We start from the raw sequence: 14,154 nt of genomic DNA, 5'->3' as shown, positions 1-14,154 counted from the left end.
TTTTATTGCACGTATCACGGTATCATGGAGTTTTTTGCTTGCACTAAAACAAAACAAAACAAAAACCCCTGCTGTTCAGTAACTATAGTCGAGGCTTCAAAGAGAGGAGAGTACAGGAGAAATAGAATCAGATGATTTTTTAAAACTTACAAATACGTTTAGGGGCACCTGGGTGGCTCAGTTGGTTAAGCGTCTGCCTTCAGCTCAGGTCATGATATCAGGGTCCTGGGATCGAGCCCCGCATTGGGCTCCCTGCTTAACAGGTAGTCCTCTCTCTCTCTTCCTCTACCCTATACCCCAGCTCGTTCTCTCTCTCTCTCTCTCTCTCTCGTTCTTGCTCTTTATCTCAAAATCTAAAAAAAAAAAAAAAAAAAAAAGTGTCTAAAGTTAGTTCCTACCTTTAGCTGGGTAGAAGCAAAAACAGGCATGCAGAGAGATATTTTGGGTAGGCAAAATCCCCTGACATGGGATTCCATCTCATGACCCTGAGATCATGAAACCTGAATGGAAATCACACTACTTTGTGTGATTTATAGGGTGTTGTGGTCTTGGGTCTTGGAGTTTTGGCCTGGGAGGATTCATTAATCCAGACAGAGCTGCAAGGATTTATAAAATATACGTAGCTACTCACTAATAGACTAGTGATTAGAAGATTCCTAGATTCTAATACTTTTTTTTTTATGACCCCACATTGGAAATACCCAAGAGCTAATTTGAAAATGAAGTGATCCAAGTGTTTATTTGCTTGAGCAGGATAGGAAAGTTAATATCTTTGCTAACTTCTAAATATTATCATACTGTGAATATGGTGGAAGAATAATAGTTCTTTAAGACAGTAATGCAAGTTGCCTGAGATTGTAGAGTCCCTTTCCTTCCCTAAGCCCCCTTAAATAAGCCCTGAGATGATGGCCGGTCTGCATGTTTCTATGAGCAGCACCTGTGGCCTCTCGGGTCTATATGGCCCTAGTAAAGTGGGTTGTAGTGAGTGAAGGTAGCAGCGTCCATGGAAAACTTTTAACTTTGCATTCTTTTTTTATTCTTAGCATTTTAAAAAGATTTATTTTAAAGCGAGAGAGTGTGCAAGTGGGGCAGGAGCTGAGGGAGAAGGAGAATCCCAAGCAGACCTCACTCTCAGCAGGGAACCTGACATGGGATTCCTTCTCATGACCCTGAGATCATGAAACCTGAATGGAAACCAAGAGTTAGTTGGTCACTTAACCGACTGAGCCACCTACTTAGTCTCCCCAAAGTTTTGCAAGGAAAGTATAGAACTTGAGAGTTTGAGGACAAAAGGGACACCTGGTTGGCTCAGTGGTTTAAGCGGCTCCTTCGGCTCAGGACATGATCCTGGGATCCTGATATTGGGTCCCACATGGGGCTCCCTGCTCAGCAGGAAGTCTGCTTCCCCCACCTCCCCTGCTTGTTCTCTCTCTCTCATAAATAACTAAATAAAATCTTTACAAAAAGAGAAACAGAAGGGATATTTAACTGAATGCAGCCCATGTAAGATAGAAGCAAGGGCTCTGGGGGGACCCAAAGAACCGGTGAGAGGGTTTACTCTGATCCTCTGGGATGAGAGGAAAGGAAACCACGATGAGTGGATGTAGATGGTATTTTTGCTAGCTCCAACAGGAAGTCGAGAAAACTATTGCTTATCAGTATATTTTATATTAGCAGGTAGGGATATCGAGAGCAGGAAGGGCAAGGGATGGGAAAGATGTCTCAAGGAAAGAGGTAAAAATTGAACCCCCTTCATATTCTTGTGATGCAGGAGGGTATCTAGGCTGCACACAGATTTAGCTGAGATTAGAGATTATGTGTCTGTAGAGAATTAGGTTCACCTTTTCAGGTTCTTCTTGAGTCCATATCGAAAATATGGTTGGTTGGAAATTTGCCAGGCGAGTACAAGGAAAGGACGATGTGGTAAAGGAATAGGAGGAGGCACTAGCAGTGACTGGCTGAAGTGTCGGTAGTTGGCGTTAGGCTGGGTAGGAGAGGAAGCTGGGAGAAATGCAAGTGTATGTGAGGCAAAGGAAGAGTCAAAAAGTAAGCCAAGGATAAGAGACTAGTCCAGGCGTAGAATGTTGAAAACAGGGGCACCTGGGTGGCTCAGTCGTTAAGCACCTCCCTTTGGCTCAGGTCATGATCCCAAGGTCTTGGGATGGAATCCCCGAGTTGGGCGCTTTGCTCATCAGGAAGTCTGTTTCTCCCTCTGTCACTCCCCCTGCTCATGATTTCTCTCTCTGTCTCTGTCAAATAAATAAATATGTTAAAAAAAAAAAAAAAAAGGAATGTTGAAGATAGATTGTAGAACCGTGTAAAAGATAGAAGGGGCTCTGGACAGTGCTGTTTTAGGGTACAGCTGGGAACAAGGGAAACAGGAGTGAAGCAATGGGGACAGCTCCTGGAGCTGAGTTTGGAGGCACCATGACCTCCTGGCTGACTCTCACAGCAGTCATGCCAATAGTCGCCTCCTTCTAGCTCAGCAGAAGCGAGGCGCATTGTCCTAAGTCGTCCAATTTACACGCGGCAGATAGATTACCACAGTTCTCAGTTGGTGGTAACAAATATGACTGCCCATGGGCATTCAGGCAGGAATCATTTCTAATTATTTGGGGGTGGGGAAGGATGGGAGTGTACAAACTCTGTTAATCCTAATTTAGTTGCACCACTGCAGAGTCAAGAAGTATTTAGAAAGTAAATGTCTTTGTCCCTCCCTCTAATGGGTGGCATCACCAAAGACAGAGCCTGCCAAACCAGAAACCCAATGAATCAACCTAGATGCCTCTCCTTCTCTCAACCCCCACATCCCATCAATCTCCAGGACTTCAGCATCTGTATTAGTTTCCTATTACTGTCACCACCAATATAAGGTTTTAAAACAACATAAATTTATTATTTTACAGTACTGTAGGTCAGAATTCCAGTGTGGATCTCAACAGGATAAAATCAGAGTGTCACTTCAAGAGCTGAGTTCCCATCTGTAGGCTCTAAGGGAGGATTCCCTTTCCCCTGCTTCGTTGGGTTACTGGCAGAGTTCACTTCCTTGTGGCCGCAGGACTGAGATTCCCACTTTTTGTTGGCTGAGATCCATTTCCAACTTTTAGAGGCCACGCATTCCTTGGCTTCTGAACTAGGTCCAGTTCCTCTCATATTCTGAGTCTCTCCGACCCACTCTTTTACTTTACAGACTCACATGATTAGATTAGACCCGCTCAAATAATGCAGCATAAGCTCCCCATCACATTGTCTTTACACATAAGCACATCTGCAAAGTGTTCCAGGGATTAGGGAGTGGACATCCGTCCCAGATTCAGTATTCTGCCTACCACAGTATCCCAACCTGTCATATTTCAGTAACTTCCTAAGCAAGTTTCCTGGCTCTGGCATTCTCTTTGCTGTTTTTCAGAATGACCTTTCTGGAACAACAATTGATATGTCCCCCATGATTAAAATCCTTCTGGCTTTCTACTAACCAAGGGTGAAATTAATGCTGTTTAGCTCCTATAGTCAGAAAACACACACACACACACACACAGGCACATGCGCGCTTGGATTTAAAGGGTCCTCTTTTGTTATTTTATCTTCATTCCAACCTACACTCTACTTTTTCTCAACCCTCCTGAATGCTTGAAAAATGTTGATTGTGCCCATTTTCCACCTGTAGATGCTCCTGAAACTCCTATTCCTAATTCCAAACCCAACTCAGACATCACCTCTTTCATGATGGTCTTGCTGACACCCCCCTCCCATAGTATAACCACAGGACAGTGTTCTTTTCTAAACACCTATGAACCCTGTGCATATTCTTATTTGGGGCATTGAACACAAATGTGTTGTGATTTTCTGGTCTACTTCACCTACAAAGTGTTTAATTACCTGTCTCCCAGCCATACTGGGCCACTCCCTAAATGCGTAACTTTGGGCAGGATATTTTTTACTTGACTATGCCTCCATTTTCCTTTGTAAAATTAAGGTAACTAGGGGCACCTGGGTGGCTCAGTGGGTTAAAGCCTCTGCCTTCAGCTCAGGTCATGATCCCAGGGTCTAGGGATCCAGCCCTGCATCAGGCTCTCTGCTCAGCAGGGAGTCTGCTTCCTTGTCTCTCTCTCTGCCTGCCTCTCTGCCTACTTGTGATCTCTGTCAAATAAATAAATAAAATCTTTTTTAAAAAATTAAGGTAACTCTAAGAGCAACATTATAGGCTGTTGTGAGGGTTAGGACGGTGACCTGCCCATACTAAGTTTTGCTAATATTATTATTAACAGCCCCCTGCACAGAGCCACCACATAGTAGGTGTTTAATGGATGTTTGTGGATTCATTGTGCTCCTACGAAGGTCAGCACCTTCATGAACCTCTACCCCGGGTCGGGGCTCCTCCGCAGAAGGAAGGCAGATTCTGCCCCATCCCGGGGGAGAGCTAGCCTTCGACCCCACAAGCAGGAGCAGTCACAGTGAAAGCCCCAGAAGTGACTGAGACCAGACAGGCTTCCCAGGAGCCAATGAAGTCTACCTGAGAAAAGAAGCCCTGCAATCTCCGTGAAGGGCAACCAGGAATCATGAATGCGTCAGACATCGCGAGGTAGACTTGAGGCCAGTAGAAGCTGAAAAAAAAAGAAAAGAAAAGAAAAGAAAAAAAGTGGGACTTAGGGGCTTATGTGGATAGTTCTAATCAATAATAATGGCAACAGTTGGTAACAGTCATGCATGCCTGTTTCGTGCCAGGCACAGTAAACATGTATGAGCACATTTAACCGTCTCAACACACTATGAGGCTGGCATCTCATTTTTGCGACTGAAGACACCGAGGCCCGAACGTGTCCCTCAAGCCAGTCCTGACCCCTCGCGTCCAGACGTCCCTCCTTCCAGTCCGGATCCAGCTCGCACGCCGCAGCCCGGCCCTCCCCTGCCTTCTTCGGGGCACCTGCCATGCCACCCCGGTGTCAGGCTGGGTTCGCCCAGTACAGGATACCTGGCTCCCCTTCCCGCCTCCGACCTCCTAGGTCCTTCCGCTAGCCCTGCCCCTCCTCCTCTCCCGCGTCTTCTACGCCTCTCAGCTCTTCAACCCGCTTTGGCCCTGGACTCCTAGCTCCTCCTCTCAGCTCCGCCCCCGACCGTCTTGCTCCTCATGGCCCACCCCCGACAATCTAGCTCCTCCCACATCCCCGACTCGGCCCCTCCTCCCCAATCCTCCCCGCCCCCAGCTTCCCGGCTCCTCCTCTCAGCTCCGCTCCCGACCTTCGGGCCCCGCCTTATCCCCGCCCCTGGCCTCTCCTCCGCCGCCTGCTCTGCCCCCACTTTCCTAGCTCCTCCTCTCAGTTCCTCCTCTGGACTCCTAACCCCTCGTGGCCCCGCCCCCGGCCCGTTCGCTCGTCCTCCTGGCCCCGCCCCAGCGTCCTCGAGCCTCCCGTAGCCCCGCCCCTGGCGCCCAGTCTCCCGCCCCGCCCCGACCGCTCTGTTCCTCCCTCTGCCTAGTCCGCCCCGCCCCTGGCCGGTGGCTCCTTTTCTCTCGCCGCCTCTGGCCCGCGCTGCTGATCAGTCCGCGGAAGCCCGCGAGCGTTCGAGCCGCTAGGGAGCTCCGCACCGTCAGATCACCAGGTTCGCCTCTGTGTCCCGGCGCCGCCGCGCCCTCTCTTCAGAGTAAGTGCCTCCCGGCGCGTGGGTCTCACACATACTCCCTCTTGGGGCTTCCCCGGCCGCTGGGCTGACGGCTGCTCCTAGGGGCGCGCCTTCCGCTCCCTCAGACTTTCGGGAGTGAGTGGGTGTGAGTGGGTGCATGGGAGCGCGTGTGTGTCAGAGTGTGTGTGCAGGCGCGCACAGCCCCGGAAACTCCCCGAAGTTTTACCCAGTTTCTGCGCCGCGGCGCCTGTCTGAGACCTCCGGCTAGCAGCCCCTACCACAGACTCGGGTCGAGCCTTTCCTTCACTTCCACCTCCTCCTCTGAGCCCCACGCGCGACCGGGTCCTTCCTTGTGTAGACGCGGAGCCCGCTATGTGCCCCGCTGCCTGCTAACAGCTCGTGCTGTGCAGAGGAGACTGCCCGGGTTACCACAGTGCCCCAGGTTGCAGACGGAGGTGCTGGCCGGAGATTGTAATCCAACCCGCGTGGTAAAACGGACGCACTGGAGTTTTTACCTCCGTCGTTCGGTGGAGGCTGCCTTTGCAGAAGAAAGTTGTGTGTGTGTGTGTGTGTGTGTGTGTGTGTGTGTGTGTGTGTGTGTCTCCTTGCGCGCGCTCGGGTGACACTGGAGCCTTAAGCACCTGATGGAGGGACACCTGATGAGCCCTTTGGGACCCAGGGAGGCTGATAGGCATGTTCAAGACCCCTCTCCGGCTGACCAACCAAACTTTGACACCTAAAAGGGTGTGCATTCATTCAGTGCCAACTGATTTCCTAAAACACAGCAGTAGTTAGAAAGAGCAGGACCTGCGGGATGGTGGAAGGAAGGGGACAAGAGTTGAGAGCCCAGCCCTGGAACAACGAAATCCTTGAGTTACTTGCATCCCTGTGTAAATTCTTTCATGGGGGGATGGGCAGGGGGTCAATACTACCTCAAGGTAGAGGACATTTCTGCATTTAAAAAAAGGTTAGGGGCGCCTGGGTGGCTCAGTGGGTTAAGCCTCTACCTTCGGTTCAGGTCATGATCTCAGGGTTCTGGGATCGAGTCCCGCATCGGGCTCTCTGCTCAGCAGGGAGCCTGCTTCCTCCCCTCTCTCTCTGCCTGCCTCTCTGCCTACTTGTGAGCTCTGCCTATCAAATAAATAAATAAAATCTTAAAAAAATAATTTAAAAAAGGTTAATTGATAGCGACACTGTACTTGAATCCATCCCTAAAATGATTCCCTGGTTGCCGAATTCTTCTGAATTCTTCTGTATCTCTGAATTCTCTGAATTCTTCTGTATCTCATTGTATTCTTGCTGTGTTCTTACTATGAAAGGAGAGAGCCCCATAAAATGCCCCCACTTCCTTGACAATTCATTTAAGACATGCTGGTAATTAAATGACATGTTGAATAGAAATCTTTCGTTGAGGTGTACGGGTGGTGGGGGGTGGGCGGCAGAAAGCTGTGTGGCTAAAGAAAATCACCAGAACAGAGCAGCTTTACGTTGCCATTGTACGCTGGCATGCGAGAGCAAGTGCTGATAAATCACTTTAAGTGCTGCTTATCACAGCAGATATTTTTATCCTGGTTTCAATCCTGTGTTACACAAAAGTGTTTCCACGGTGTTTTAACTAAGGAAACATTATGCTGTGAAATGTAAACATATGACTCCATCTCTCTTAAAGGAAAGAAATAATTATCACACTTAATTAAACACCTGGAAACATTTATTGCCACCTTCTAATTAGATCTGACATGGGGAGTTAAGTCAGCAAGTTATTGCTAATTTTCTAGCTGGTAACACAATTAGCTTTTTTGTAGGGTTTTTTGGATGGCTGTTCCCCTTGGTACACAGTACTTGCCTCCCCCACCCCTGGCCCACCTTTTGAGTTTCTACCTGTTATTTGAGTAAATAGTTTCTGGAAGTGGATACCACCTACCTCCCTGCAAAATGCGAATGCTTTAGATGTTGACTGTTTCATATTCACCATTTTTGCATGAACAGATGTAGGCCTTATAAGCTACTATATTCATCTAGATTATCGGATAATTTAAGAATCATTGGGAAATCATTGCATCTGAGAAGCGGCCCCCAAAAGCATAGTTGTTCTGACGAGTGGACCCTGAAATGTTCTTTTTTTTTTTTTTAAAGATTTTTTATTTATTTGACAGAGAGATCACAAGCAGGCAGAGAGGCAGACAGAGAGAGAGGAGGAAGCAGGCTCCCTGCTGAGCAGAGAGCCCGATGCGGGGCTCGATCCCAGGACCCTGAGATCATGACCTGAGCCGAAGGCAGTGGCTTAACCCACTGAGCCACCCAGGCGCCCCTGAAATGTTGTTCTTTAAGGGAGATTTTAATCTCTTGTGCCATTTGGTGTCCTTTGCTTAAATTCAATGATATGGGGTAGCTTGAGCTGGAAAATCTCATCTTCATTGCCCCTTAGTTTTCCATTTCTGTCTCTGTTGCCAGTTACAGTGTTCATCTTGGTAGCATGGTCTTGTGAGTGCAGACCCTTCAGGGATCCTGACAGAATGGCCAAGAAGCTTTAGGGTGAGCATGCCCCCCCCCACCAGAAGAGTGTTTTCTGAGGCCTGTTCTCTGCAGTTCTTCATTCTGTTGAAACTGGAGGAAAGGGTGTGTGGAGAGAAATGATTGCATCCAAACAGCACTCGTTAGGAAATGCCATATGGGAGGAGGGGTCAATTTCTAGATGGTTTCTGCTTGTGGGAATTTCAGATAGTTGCTCTTTGCTTTTGGGCACTAGGGAGATCTCGAAGTTTATGGGTCCACTTATTCCTCTTCTGCTTGGGACCACCTTTTGGAATGAAGACATTTGCTTCTTGAAGATTTCATGTGTGGTCTGTCAAGAGTTAAGCTTTGCTGACACACCTCTCAGAAGAATCTGTTCCCCACCCCTTCCAGGTTTGCTCACATTGAAGGGATGGAACGTGGGGGAACCTTTGGGAGGCAGGGGAGGATCAGTGAGAACAAGTGAGGGCCACCTATTTTCTCACAGAGACAAAAGCCAGCATTAGTGCAACCCCAGTCCCAGGACCACTGACTTGGGCCCTGGGCCCGTGCATAGGGGTCAACCTAGGTTAAAAAAAAAAAAAGAGAGAGAGAGTGGACCCTTGACCCCCTGTTTGGCATTCTCAGTCAGCTCAGGTCTGAGACAGAAGTTGATGGAAGGCACTGTGTGTGGGGCTAGATCAACTTTTTTCGCCTCGCCCTTCCTCACGCTGCCCACATCCTGCGTCTAATACCAAATGCACACAGTAAGAACTCAACAAACATTAAAAAGGAGCTTTTAAAACCCCAGCCTTTATGTTTCCCTGGGGTAACAGTTTCCCTTTCAGCTCTTCTGTCCCTGGTTTTGATGACTCTGGCCCTGGAGTCTGAATTGACTGAAGTTTTTAGACTCTTCTCCGTGAGTGGTGCTTACCAACAGCTAAAAGTTGGTGCTTCTTTGAGGGTAAAAAAAAAAAAAAGTTTTTCAGTGAACCTTGTTGCAAAACATAAATGAGATAAAATAGCATCCAGTGGACACCGGTTTGCATTAGACATTTTGGAGTAAGAAGAGGAAATGAGCTATAGGTGGAGGGTAGATAATTCTAGAAACAAGAGGCATTCAGGAATGTGAGAAACCATCTGTCCTATGGGTTTAAGACCTTAACTTCTGTTGTTATACAAATCTGGGGGTGTATCCCCTCTTTCAGCTTGCGGGGTGGGGGGGGTGTTACCATTGGTTCACACAAGGGACACTGATAAAGCTCTTGCTGTGTGCACAGCCCTCTCCTATTCACAGGAGGGCTGGCAACTTGCAGGGAAAATGTCGGTAAGAACGGGCCCCAGCAGGTAGGTTGACAGTGGCAAAAGTAGGTTTAGAATTCTTCAGTTTCACCAAGGGAAGTAAAAGCACTTCCCTAGGATAGAAGAACCATTTTCAAAATACTTTTATTTCAAAAGGTAAGAAACGGAAATAAGCACTTTTCTTCTGATGTCCCTTTCAAATGGCCTGGGCTGTAACTGCCATCAGCCTGATTCCAGAGAACTTTGTTTCCCTGGATCTTCACTTTGTTTCCCTCCTTTTAGAGAGTTGTTGCATTTTCTCTAGAGGCAAGGATTCATGGTTCAGGACCCAGGTAGTGGAGGTTCGGAACCAGCGGCAAAGCTGGGTGGGCAGCTACAAGTTTGTTTTTCTAGGGTCTGCTCTGTTATCTAGAACGAGAGAGTTGATAGAACAACTCGGGGATGTTTCTCTTGAGGTAACGAGGGGCGGTGGCAGGCATACAGTGATCTGCCTCACACAAAAAGAAAAAAAAAATGGATGAGGGATCACAGGAATGGGCCTCTGCTTAAGCACCCCATGCTGACTTATAAACAAATCGCGGTTTGTTTCTTTAATAATAGAGAATGGAATTAAATCCAAAATTCCACTTGTAGTTTCCGTAAACACTGGGAATAAGGATGACTTCTAGGTTAGTCACCATGTGGTTGGTTCACATGACTCTGCAGGATTCACCTCTTCCGGTCCCAGCCACCCCGGCTGTGTGACTTTGGAGAGTCCACTCAAGCTCTCTGAGCCCGTTTCTCTACCTCAAAACTGGGGTAGTAGTTACGTCCTGGGTTTTGTGATGTGGATTAAAGCAGAACGTCCCTCTCCTGGTGTCCATGTGTGGAAGCCGCCCGGCAAAGGATGGGCTTCTCCGAATTGGCCAGGTTGGGCTCACTTTGAGAGGATGGTGTTTGTACTGGGTCAGAGTGGAGGGGAGAGGAAGAGCCATAACTTGTACCACATGTGTTTTTAGCATGAACTTTCTTTTTGCCATGATGCCAGAGGAGCCCAGAGAAGGGGGTGAATATAGCCCAATTTCAATGATTCCCAGCTGCAGCGTCATGTGATAATGGAGGGAAATCTTGCTGTTGCTGCTGCTGCTTCTAAAGAGAAATGAGCCAGAACAGGGTATCTGGGTTTTATGTATCTAAGCATGAGGCAAGCCAGCATCCTGGGAGCCTCCCTGTGTGTGAGGGAAGCTTTTCTTTCCTCCTTCCTTCCCTACCTCCTTCTTTTCCTCATCCTCCCTTCCTTCCTTCCTTCCTAGAGAGAAAGATTACGGGGCAAGAGGGAGAGGGAGGGAGAGAATCTTGCACAGGCTCTACGCACGCAACCTGGGTTGGAGGGCAGAGGGGCTCGATCTCACAACACTGACATCATAACCTGAGCTGAAATCAAGAGTCGGATGCTCAACTGAGGGAGCCACAAAGGTGCCCCAAGAGGAAAGCTTTTTAAGAAAAACCTGTTGCAGTTAAGATGTGAGCAGTGGGTTGACCTCTTGGGGCCTTTGTTTAAATTAAGTATTGGATGAAACCCAATTATCCAAGACAGACAGGCAGGTATGTCTCAGCTGTCCTCAGTGTCACAAGGGGACCTGGCCTTTGGGGGGAAGCTGTGAGATTTCCAAAGGGCGGGAATGCCTCGTCTTGGTTGTCCACTGGGTCAGGGTCTGCTGGGCACACTTCTCTCTCTCTCTTTCTCTTTAGGGCATGAAATACCCTCATATATATTTGAAATGAGCCAACCTTCTCCACTCCTGAGCACTAAGAAGTTTTTTACAATATCACTGTCAACAAAAATACCAAAATGAAGGAGGCAGAGGTTGTAGTGTGTGTTTGTGAACACCCAACTGTCTTCATCCTTCCCTAGTTCAAGAGCTTGAGCTGACTATGTCCAGGCGTGCGCGCTCTCTCTCTCTCTCTCTCTCACACACACACACACACACATGTGACTAAGGAATTCTGCAGAGATGTCAGTCTTCTGAGAAAATCGGCAGACACCATGTTGGCAACAGATTGAGGAGTTCAGAACCATCTTTGATGATCCAAACCTTTAAGGAGTAAGTCTTGGACTGATTCCACCAGTCAGCAATCAGGAAATAACTCCTTTGTGTTTCTTTCTTCTCTCTTTCTTCCTCTTCTTCTTCTTCTTCTTTTTTTTTTTTTAAGATTTTATTTATTTGAGAGAGAGAGAGAGCACGCTTGTGGGGGGGTAGGCAGAGTCCCTGCTGAGCAGAGAGCCTGATGAGGGGCTCAATCCCAGGCTCAGGGTTATGACCTGAGCCAAAGGCAGACGCTTAACTGACTGAGCCACCCAGGCGCCCCTCTTCTCTCTTTAAAAAGATGAGGTAGTTTTCTGGGAAAGGCTGGTGTTTGAATCTATGTTATCACTTCCTAAGGACAGAGCATTCCTAATTTTAGTGCTGGAATCCCTTGTTGCCTAGGTGACGGGATAGGCTCCCGGGAACTCACAGAGTGTAACTGAGACAGGTGAGCGGGCTCAGACCTCCCCTCTGTGTGGCACTCACCAGGCTATTTTGCTCCTTGGCTTCTCTGACCTGGAAAGCTCAGGCTGCTGTGACTTGCCAGGGTTAGACACTGTGTGTCAATGGGGAGCCTTCTGAGGAGACAGGGGCTCTGGGGGGTCCCTGGCCTTTGTGCCCCAAGTGGGATGGTTTGAATGTGTGAGTATCTGGGCAGCCACAAAAGTGATAGACCAAATGAAGCTGTGAACTTTTCCAGCGTGCTGCTGTAGTGCAGGGCCCATCAGGGGCCACAACTCCCCACCTAACAGCAAGTCAGTATCCCCTGGGACCCTTGATACCAAAGATGCAGGTTTCTGGTCTCCACTACCAGAGTGGGCCTGGGACTCTGTATTTCTGAACCCCTCCCCTCAAACCTTGACTACTGCCTAGCAAATTCTAAAACCCTAGCCTGGGAGACCAGTTTTAATGTCTTGTTCTATAAGAAGACTATTCAGGCAACAGATGATCTGTAGGGTTATTTTTTGTTTGTTTTAGTGGGGGCCCAAGGTGGTTTTGGCAGTGGAAAGTACAGATTTCTTGAAAGTTCAGAGTGGTTTTAAAAGTTTAAAGAAGATTAAAATGAACTGGCTCAAAACGAACACCTGTTCACCCATTCTAAGAAACAACAAAGTGATTTTTCTAGTAGGTCCTCACCAGGTGGAGGAATGTTGACCAACGGTGAGGTCAGAAACAAAAAAATAACCATCAACACCTAGCGTGGTGTCCCACAAGTAGGTCCAGGAATTGAGAGCCGTGAAGCAGGGACCCCAGGAAATCAGCTCAGGGTTCGTTAGTTAAAAATCTAGATTACCAATCATTGGCTGGTGCTGGCTGCTTGGAGGCCATCTCCTGTGGCTTCATATGGGATGGGCGCCCCTTTTTCAAGGGTGGCAGACAATGGGAGGAGCACAAGGCCTAAGACTTGGTCACTGAATATCACTGAGTGAGGGCTGCCCTAGGTCCCCTCCCTGTCCTGAGGTCCCGACCCCTCTGGGGCTGTCCTCTTCTTGGGGTGCTCCTCTCATTTCAAATTGGTGGGCAATGGCAAGATGGAGAACACAGTTTCTTTCCTTGAAGCCACCTTGCTGTAACTTTCTCCACTTCCTCTCCTCCTTCTCCCTCTTCTTTTTTCAAATTCTTTTTCTTTTTCCTTCTTTTTTTTTTTTGCATTTTGAGTTGGGCCAGTGCTTAAGACTTTCTTCCCTATTTCTAAATTCTGGTCACTTCTCTCTTTATCACTCTGGTAAGAGCCATGGGGTATATTAGAAGTCTGCCTCTGATGATATATAATAGCCATTTTAGTAGGAGGCTCTGTCTTTCCTTGAGATTTAAATATTCTACCAGGTATCAACAAGGATATAAAGGGACTCCTCTGAGTCATGCTTGCGCCCCTCTCTCTAGGCAGCCATCCTGCAGTACGCTGAGGGGGACGGGGGTGCTTTGAGCCTCGTAGTTTGGGAAAGGGGTCAGTTGTAAGAGTTTGGGAAGTGGCTTGTGGAGATGGATGGCAGGGGCATACCTGACTCTGAGCTCCCTCCAGGCACATCTACCCCAAATTTACCTTCCATCCATCTGTTGTAAGTTCTGTTGCCTTTTATGGTTGCCCTTACGGTTTATACAGCCCTGATAATAAGTAGTGTGGTATATCAGCATATTGGTGAAGCTCAGACTGGACGGCTTTGACAGCAGATCTATATTTCTCTCAGCTCTGGAGGCTGGAAGGCCAGGCTCAAGGTGTCAGCAAGTTTGGTTTCCCTTGAGGCTTCTCTCTGTGGCTTGCAAAGGGCTACCTTCCATAATTTCCTCCCCTGGTCTTTTCTCTGTGAGGGCATCCCTAGTGTTTCCCTCTCTTTATATAAGGACAAGGCCCTGTCAGATTAGGGTCCCACCCTTGTGATCTCATTTTACCATAATTATCTCTCTAAAGGGCCTATCTCTGAATAAGGTCATATTGGAGGTTGGGGCTTCCAAATATGAATATGTTAGGGGGCAGAATTCTCTCTCTAACAATGAAAGGGTATTACAAATGGTAGTCTTTAGGTTAGCGTCGTACAGTTTACATCTACTATGTAGAGTGCTCTGAATTGGCAGTTACTATTTTGCACTTTAAACAACTATTTTTTAAAATTTTTTAAATTTCTTTTCAGCGTAACAGAATTCATTGTTTTTGCACCACACCCAGTGTTCCATG

The 14,154-nt window shown here is 47.7% G+C and overlaps 1 protein-coding gene across 2 annotated transcripts in view; it reads left to right on the top strand.

Moving 5' to 3' along the window:
- The first annotated feature begins 5,507 nt into the window (after positions 1-5,507).
- Positions 5,508-14,154, top strand: part of TNFAIP8 (TNF alpha induced protein 8) — a 118,365-nt gene continuing 109,718 nt past the window's right edge. The window contains exons 1-2 of one of the 2 annotated variants that reach the window (XM_059175797.1): positions 5,519-5,640; positions 8,074-8,154. Coding sequence is in view for 1 of the 2 variants with exons in the window: in XM_059175795.1 (XP_059031778.1) it covers position 5,640 (1 nt within the window). In the remaining variant the exon portion in view is untranslated. Of the gene's footprint in view, positions 5,641-8,073; positions 8,155-14,154 lie in introns of both variants that reach the window. The other variant, XM_059175795.1, reaches the window with a different exon arrangement.

The sequence above is a fragment of the Mustela lutreola genome, chromosome 5 (genome assembly GCF_030435805.1).
Source record: "Mustela lutreola isolate mMusLut2 chromosome 5, mMusLut2.pri, whole genome shotgun sequence".
In the NCBI taxonomy this organism is placed as follows: domain Eukaryota; kingdom Metazoa; phylum Chordata; class Mammalia; order Carnivora; family Mustelidae; genus Mustela; species Mustela lutreola.
This window is presented reverse-complemented; position numbering and strand designations above follow the sequence as displayed.